Source organism: Apium graveolens, chromosome 7 (assembly GCF_009905375.1).
Source record: "Apium graveolens cultivar Ventura chromosome 7, ASM990537v1, whole genome shotgun sequence".
Classification (NCBI taxonomy): Eukaryota; Viridiplantae; Streptophyta; class Magnoliopsida; order Apiales; family Apiaceae; genus Apium; species Apium graveolens.
The window spans coordinates 260505111-260513702 of NC_133653.1; the positions used below are offsets into that span (position 1 = coordinate 260505111).

Below are 8592 nucleotides of genomic sequence, written 5' to 3' on the forward strand. Positions count from 1 at the left end.
TAACTACTTGAAACAAATGACGTATGAATAATATTTTAATCAGTGATATGTATATGAAAGATGTGTCAAGTTTTCACAAATAGAGCTAAAATTGTTGATTTAATTTTTTTAATTAAAATGATGTAGGACAACTCTAGTTATGATGGATATATAAACTAAAAATGATAATGATGATAGAATTTAGGCGGATGAACAGCTAGCATAACAGCCGTTATCCCAAGGGTTTCCCAACAACAAAATGCAGAAGAGACCCAATTTAGGATTCAAAGATATTCGAGTAAGTTTGGAAAAAGATTTCTAATGTATTTTGGAGTTCTAGCTCGAATTCTCTATACTTGAGGCATGTTGGTTTGTTGTGTACTTCCTAGCAACCCTAATGATTTTTGTATTAATTTCAATAGGTGCTCTCAACTTGCATTTGAATCATAATAATAAGAATAATATATTACTTAAGTAATGAATAGGAAAATAAATAATAATCAAATTATCAGAGGGTTATTTCAAATAAAAATTTATAAATATTGGGGAAATGTTATGATCGGTAGCTATACTGGTAGGCGCAAAAGAAAAGAGAAGTAAAAAGGAGAAGGCATCTCGTTACTTCACCCTGTTTGTGGTCAATGACTTTTACATCTGTTCCCGTGTTTCAGCTAGTCCGGCCATACTTGGTAGTTCGAGCAGTGAAGATGGGGAGGCCTAATATGCACACATAGTGAAGTAGCCCACTGGTGCAATATGGAAGATAACCGTAAATTTAGCACCAAATGGGGACATAACTTGTACATGTTCTTCATCTCGGACATCATACATCAGCAATTTGACTTGGTGTTTATGTTGAAGAACATCAAAGTATTTTTTCAATAGTTTTTTCCCCTGTTCCCCTATTTCTATGTGAAAGCATCTTCTGTTCAGCTGGAAGTTCAATATTAAGACGAAATATGTTTTTTGTGGTTACAGTGTGGTTTGTATTTTTGCATCAAATAGCTTGCCTGTTGTTATTTAATTTTTTTGTTTTTTTACATCATGCTGCTACTAATCATGACCTAGCTAAGCATAATATTTCAAAATACTACTAGCACCAAAAGTGATATAAATGCAGCCGAAGGTTCTGAGTTCACTTATAATATGTTCAATGGCTGTGTTCTATTGTGCTGCACATTTTGGTATGCATATTGAAGCCTGTTCATTGCTTATATGCATTTTGACGCTTGTTCTTTGGTTTGTGGTTTACTACCAATTTCTTTGGTTGTACTTTTCCACACATATATTCACTAGCTAAGGGGATATTTGTAGGTGGTGCCAATAGAACGATGACATTTTTTTTTGTCCCATCATGGCATTTCTGGCGTGTTTGTTATTCCGAATTGGAACTCAGAAAGCAGCTCAAAAAATAAAGAAGGGGATGTAAACTCTTAATTAAGTCGGCGGAGGGAATATTTCAAAATCATTCATGTTTTCATTATTTAACCTAAATATGTGTTCTCACAATAAATTTGTCCATTTCGAAAGGAAGTGTGGTAATTTATAGAAAATTTTTACCATGCAAAAGCTAAAAAATTGTTGGGCATTCATATTTCATTAGTAGGTGGTGTTTTTTAAATTCTCGGTTTTACTCCTAGATTCAGGAGTTCAGTTCTCTCGTGGCTACGTACGTGTCAAAGAAGGCTAGACAGAGATGTGCTAGAACCCACACGTACTCCATACTCTTCCTTGTAAGCATTACCACACATTGTTTACGGAGTGGGATTCTGATGTTTCTCCAGACATGGTACTGAATTCCCAAATCTGAGTTAATCATTTTGGATTTGGTGGCGCCTTTCATTCTTTAGAGGATCGGAATCTAGTGCAGTTGAGTCCAGGTGATGGTTGTGGTGATTTTCTAATTCTAGTTCAGTGTGTAATATTACAGTGTGTTTATTTGATATCAATCTGGAACCTACCATAGAAGTTAAAGAGAGATTAGTAGATATTTTGAAGTTTTACTGGTTAAAATATCTCTGAGCCGACACATCATTTCTTTGGAAGCAGGACAACTTAGAAGAAGGGTTAATTTTCATTTGATTATGTGTACTTGGAACGTTTATAATCAATATAATATGTATCATCTGCAGGTGCAAGAGAGAGCATTAGGTGTGATTATTCATTCTGAACAATGTAATCAAGTTATTGCTGGGATTAAGCTGTAGCTCGACGAAGTCCAAGGCAGTAGGTAGATAGCAAATACGGGATCATAACTCTTCCTTATAGTAGCTAACTCTCCCCTTTTTAGGTCCTGGATCGCCCTCTCCTATGAGATTTTCTAATCCCAATGATCTCGAGATGAGGTGGCCGAGTCCGGTTTACCAAGTCTGCATTGACATTGCCTTCTTTCTTGTATCTTGTAGACTGCTCAGCCTAAGGCTAAAATATAAAATGTGCTATAAAAGAAGAAAGTCAATTACCTGGGTGAACCATATGGCCTCCAAAAGAATCGCCGTAATCGCTTCAACCTGAACAGATAAATACTTTAAGTCAGCTATCTATCCGAAGAACCTAGGTGCCCTACCTATTTATTGCAAAGTAGCTGTCAGAGTCTTGTATGCTTTTAGTAGCTTGTGTCACTGGGTCCGTGGGGAAACCCCTAGGAATTCACATCAGAAACATAGTAAAGTAATAACACAAGGAGAATTAGTAGGAAAATTGAATATCACTTAAATAAGTATTTTAATAATTTTTGATGTTATTTTATTATAAAGACTAATAATAAGTATGGGTTGGTAGTACAGATAAAATTCTAATTATTTATTATTAATGATGGTGAGATGTGCACTCTAGTTTGTTTGGTGGTGCATAATATAACAATGTATGTGGAAGATAAAATAAAAAATATTAATTTTTGTCATACTATATATTTTATTAGTGATTGAAGATGTTTTCATTAAGTCACTACATAGGCTTTTATTTGTGGAATGAGATTGCTAGTTTACAAACAACCATTTAACTCTATTATAAGGATGCCTTTTTAGATGATGGGCTCAAAAAAAAATTCATGCAGGCTGGGCCCTAAAAATAAATAATATCATACTTATGTGGATTTAAAATTTGTTTAACAAACCCACCAAGTGGTATCAAATATTTAGTTCAACATTCCATAATAATCTCTCATATCGCTCCAGTACCGGTCTGGGATAGGCAAGTGGGCTACCCCTGATAGGCTAAAGGCCGAGGCATGTGGGGCTTGGAGTATGAGAGTGGGGATTAAGCAGATTGTTGGGAGTTGCCTCAGTTGTCATACTAATTTTCATAGTGATGTATGATATTTTCATTAGTATCGATTTGTATGATAAACTCCAACTATTTCCACTAGTAATGTGTAGTAAATATATAAATAAGTTGTATATTACAAATATGATTCTACCATAAGTATAATTGAGAGAGATTCACAATATATGGTATACATTATCCCTTTTACACAGGATTTTATCTCATATAACTTCTCTCATCTAACTCTTCATTATTAGTAATGTGCAAATTAATTTTTTTATTTTCAAATTTTTATTTTTAGTATGAGTATACTTTTTAAATTTGTATTATGAGTTATAAAAATCTTTTACGATTTATCACTTTAAAAAATATCTAATAAAATAAATATTAACCAATTATATATTTTTTTTAATTATATAACCGATATCTAATATATATAATTTATTTTATAAACCTATAGTCTAAATTATGTTGACGCGTAATTTGGATATTTATTTTTCAATCACATTATTAAACTAATCAAAACTAAAATTTGATATGTCATATTTATATTTTTTACATTTTATTAGGATGTTTATTGTTAATTAGTTTATAATAAAAATATTAAAAGTGTTATATTGCAAATTATATGACATCATATTAATTAAATAACAACGGTGCACTTATAATATGTTCGAAAGATTAAAAAGTGGAACCAAACAATTGTGAAATTTTGACTATGAAATAAAAAATAAATAAAGATATACAACATTAAGAATTTGAAAAAAATCTTAATAAAATTAGTAATTATATAGGAAATTTCCCTATAAAAAGAGTGTTATCTTTTCACAAACCCTAACACTTGACGGACTGTCAGGCCGCCCCCATCTATTTCATAGAGACTCAAATTTACACTAAACAGTGATGAACATATTCGAAGATGAAGAAGACAATAAAGAAAACCACCCTCCACATGTAAATCAAGATTGGCACCGGTATATTTCTTTACTCCTCCTCTTGAAAAAATAAATAATCATAGTTAATTTTTTTCTAATTAATTGTTTTCTACAGGTATTTCAAGGAGATTGGTTATGATACATCAGTACATGATAAAAATTAGAGTGAGAGAGGATGGGTGTAGAGGATTCTACCATTACATGCCTTCTCTAAACGCGGTGTGTGGTTATAATTCATTTTCTTATTATTCTATTATATTGATGACATGATTAATAGACAATACTAATTTACATTTTTTTAGTAATATTGAATGACAAATAGTTTCAATAAGGACATCTAACTTTCATGATGCATATGCCATTAATTATACTTAAAAATAATTAAATGATATAGTTTATGTGTTTAGAAACTTGAGATTTTGTGCAGGAGGATGTAGGTCAATTATGTGTGGTGCGTGGATTATATTAGATTGACTTAGTGGGTTATATTAGTTTATAGCTTTAATTTTAAAAGTTGTTTGTATTTCGATTATCTCCCTAGCTATATATATATATCATGTTATAAATGATGTAAAACGTAATGCTAAAGTAAAATTTCTATTTTTTTGAGTTGGTTTTCAACAACATAGTGCATATTTCTTGTTTATACTCAATGCCAGGATGTATACAAATATATATATAAGCTGTGTATTGTAAAACTGAGAAAAACAAAGACTTGCGTGTAAGTTGTTTTTATTGATTTGAAGCGTACAATATAAATAGATAGATGATAGAATATGCAGCTAAAAACAAGGACCATTAAACAACTAACTCTTCTAATGCAGTTCTACTTCTACGTGTCTACATATGCCATTTCTAAAACTTCTCCACGACTATGCATACTAATTCAACATGCACATACTTTAATTATTTTAAAAACAATCTATAAGTTTCAAAATAATTCCAACAATCACCCCCTTAGTTTTGAAACTTATTTAGGCAACTCCATTACTCCCAGTAATCTGCGCATTCTTTCAAATTGGATAGTAGTGAGAGCTTTGGTCAGGCAATCTGCTCGTTGCATATCACTACTCACATGCTTGACAATGATCTCCTTTCTCTCAACACATTCTCGAATATAATGGTAGCGTTTGTCTATATGTTTACTACGCCCATGAAATGTACAAGATTACTGGACCCATATCTTCACCTGTTAGCTTGCTGAGCAGATTCCTCAGCCAAACAGCTTGACACGCTGATGTCGTCCCTGCCATAAACTCTGCCTCGCACGAAGACAAGGCCAAACACCTTTGTTTCTGTGAGACCCATGTGATGAGGTTATCTTTTAAGTAAAATACCATTCCTCTTGTACTCTTCCTGTCATCTGTTTGTCCTCCAAAATCGCTATTCGAGTATCCTGTAAGCATATTGTTTCCAATATCCCTCGAATAAACCACGCCGTAGTTAATTGTACCCTTGACGTACCTGAGTATACGCTTTACAGCATTCATATGAAGAACTGTGCCCTTTTCCATGAAACGGCTGACTATCCCCACAGCATAGCCATGTCGAGACATGTATGCACAAGGTAGCGAAGTCCTCCAACCAAGCTTTTGTATTCTGTTGGATCCACCAGTTTCCCGCCTTCGTCCTTAGTCAAATGCTCCTTCGGATCCATAGGATATTTAGTGGGGTTAAAAGCTTGCATTCCAGCCTTCTCCAATATTTTCTTTGTATAAGCTGACTGTTTTAGCTCTATACAGTCCTTCATTTGTTGAACCTCCATTCCCAGATAGTACGACAACCTCCCCAAATCATTCATTTCGAACCAATCATTCATCTGTTGTTTAAATTCATTTAGTACCTGTTATTAAGAGATCGTCTACATAGACAACAACAATGAGAGCTTCAACACCATTACTCCTGATGTACAATGCATGCTCATATGGGTACCTTGAAAAACCTAGATTCTCAAAATACTTGTTTAGTTTAGCATACCAGACACGTGGTGCTTGACGCAGACCATAAAGAGCCTTAATCAATCTATACACCAAGTGTTCTTGACCTTCTTTAATAAAGCCTTAAGGTTGAGCAACATAAACTTCTTTCTAAATTTCTCTATTTAAAAATGTTGTTTTGACATCCAAGTGGTGAATCTGCCAATCGGTCTTGGTAGCCAATGCCAACAGAAAGCGAACAGTCTTGAGCCTGCTGACCGGAGCAAAAATTTCGTCAAAGTCCACCCCCTGCTCTTGTACGTATCTTTTGGAGACGAGCCTTGTTTTGTATTTTATTATTTCCCCATTAGCATTCCTCTTCAGCTTGTATATCCATTTCAGGCCTATTACCTTGCGATAAGCCGTTAATTCTGTCAGTGTCCATGTCTTATTCTGCTCAATAGACTCCATTTCGCTCAGCATTGCTATAACTCATTAGCTCATCAATTCCCATCAATAGAAGCTCATCATCGAGCTTAATTTCCTATGTCTCATTTTAAATATCAGCAAGAGATTTGTAACGTCGCGGTTTACTGCTACTGTCCGAGCTTGTAGACTCTGAATGGTCTATGTTTACTGACATCTGTGGTGTCATGGGCATGCTCCCTTTTGTCGATGGAGTCACTGCTTCATTTTCAGACTCCATACTCGTTTGTTGTGATTGAAAGCTTTCTTCTCCCCCTTTGAATAACAGTTTCTTCACTATTCTGAACATCAGGGCCAACTACAACAAACGTGGTCTGTTGATCACGATTTTCCTCTCTATGCTGATCCCATGGCCATGTTTTCCTTTCCTCGAACGCCACATCCCTGTTTACAAATATCTTATTGCTTTGAGGATCAAGCAAGCGATATGCCTTTGTTCCTGGTTCATTGCCTTTGTTCGTGGTTCATTTCCAAAATGTATCACTGGTTTGCTCCTGTCATCCAACTTCTTAGTGTGTACCCATGGGATTTTCATATAAGCCATAAATCCAAAGAAACGTACATGGCCTATGTTTGGTTTATCTCCTTTCCATGCCTCATATAGAGTCCTTCCAGTTAGAGATCGCGTGGGTAACCTGTCGAGAATATACATGGAGTGTCTCACAGCTTCTCCCCATAACGTCAAAGGTAGATTCATTTATTTCATCATACTTCTAGCCATTGCAACCACTGTCCTATTTCTTCGTTCCATCACCCCATTCTGTTGTGGAGAGTAGGGAGCTTTGTAGTGTCTTTCTATTCCGCTTTCCTCACATAATGTTGTAAAATCTTGAGAACAAAATTTTACTACACGATCAGTTCTGAGAGTCTTTACTCGCTTGTCTGTTCCATTTTCAACATGTGCTTTGAACTTCTTAAATGCATTAAGGGCTTCATCCTTACTTTTTAGAGTATATGACCACATTATTCGACTGAAATCGTCCACCAAAAGAAGAAAATACCTGTTGCCACCAGTTGTTGCCGGAGATATCGGACCACAAAGATCACCATGCACCAATTCAAGCACTTGTTTCGCACAGAATTTGCTTTGAGATGGGAACGATTTTCTGACCTGTTTGGACATCGAACAATCTGTGCACATAGTCTTTGGATTCTCAAACTTCGGCAACCCATGCACCATTTGTGTAGAATGCATAAGTGTCAAAGTTTGAAAATTCATGTGGCCACTGAATGCCATAACCAAGGTAATTCATCTGTCTTAGAGATTAACAATGCAGGCTTACTGGTTTCTATAGTTATTTTATAAAATCTATTAGGGGATCTTTTCACCTTCATAAGTCGTTTTCTTGATTTTTCAAACACCCACAAGTACTCACCATTTAAGACGACTTTGTTTCCAACTTCAGACAATTCTCCAAGACTAATTATGTTATTGCAAAGCAAATGGATATAATTTACCTCTTCGAGGGTGTGTTCTTCCCCATTTTTGCATGCAAAGACCACATGGCTTTTCCCTTTTATTTCAACTGGTGAGCCATTTCCAAACCTCACTTGCCCAGTTACTCCCTCGTCAAGTTCTCTAAACTTTGATCGTAATCCCGTCACTTGATTACTCGCACCATTATCCAAATACCACAGGTTTGAATCAGCACGTTCACCATCGTGCACAAGTTTTGGTACAACCTTTTCTTCATTTAGCAACACCATTTCTTCCCCTTGTTTACTGTGTTTGGCCAATAAGAGTGCTAGCTCGTCATCCTTGATTTGTGCCATATTTATTTCTTACTTTTGTTCCTTTTCTCTCCGGGTTTTTCGACACTCTGCAGCGAAGTAACCATATATACTGCGTAACCCACGTCCACCTTCCTTTCAACGATTTCTTTGGCTGGACGACCCCTCTGCACCTCCTCTGCTATTCCGTTTGATCCACTCCTCCCTAGTCAACAGAAGTTTTCCATCACTGTTTTCCCATTTTATTTGTAAAAGTTTGGAGATTGTAATATGAGTTTATA

The 8592-nt window shown here is 35.2% G+C and overlaps 1 protein-coding gene across 1 annotated transcript; it reads right to left on the reverse strand.

Annotated features, from left to right (window-relative positions):
• Positions 1-5323: 5323 nt before the first annotated feature.
• Positions 5324-5692, reverse strand: LOC141674801 (secreted RxLR effector protein 161-like). Its single transcript, XM_074481506.1, has one exon. It carries the CDS (start codon positions 5690-5692, stop codon positions 5324-5326), a length of 369 nt encoding a protein of 122 aa, XP_074337607.1.
• Positions 5693-8592: the final 2900 nt, after the last annotated feature.

Bases quoted from the DNA above. Each gene is read 5' to 3' on its own strand.
- LOC141674801 (XM_074481506.1), bottom strand. From the start codon at position 5,692: ATGGAAAAGGGCACAGTTCTTCATATGAATGCTGTAAAGCGTATACTC.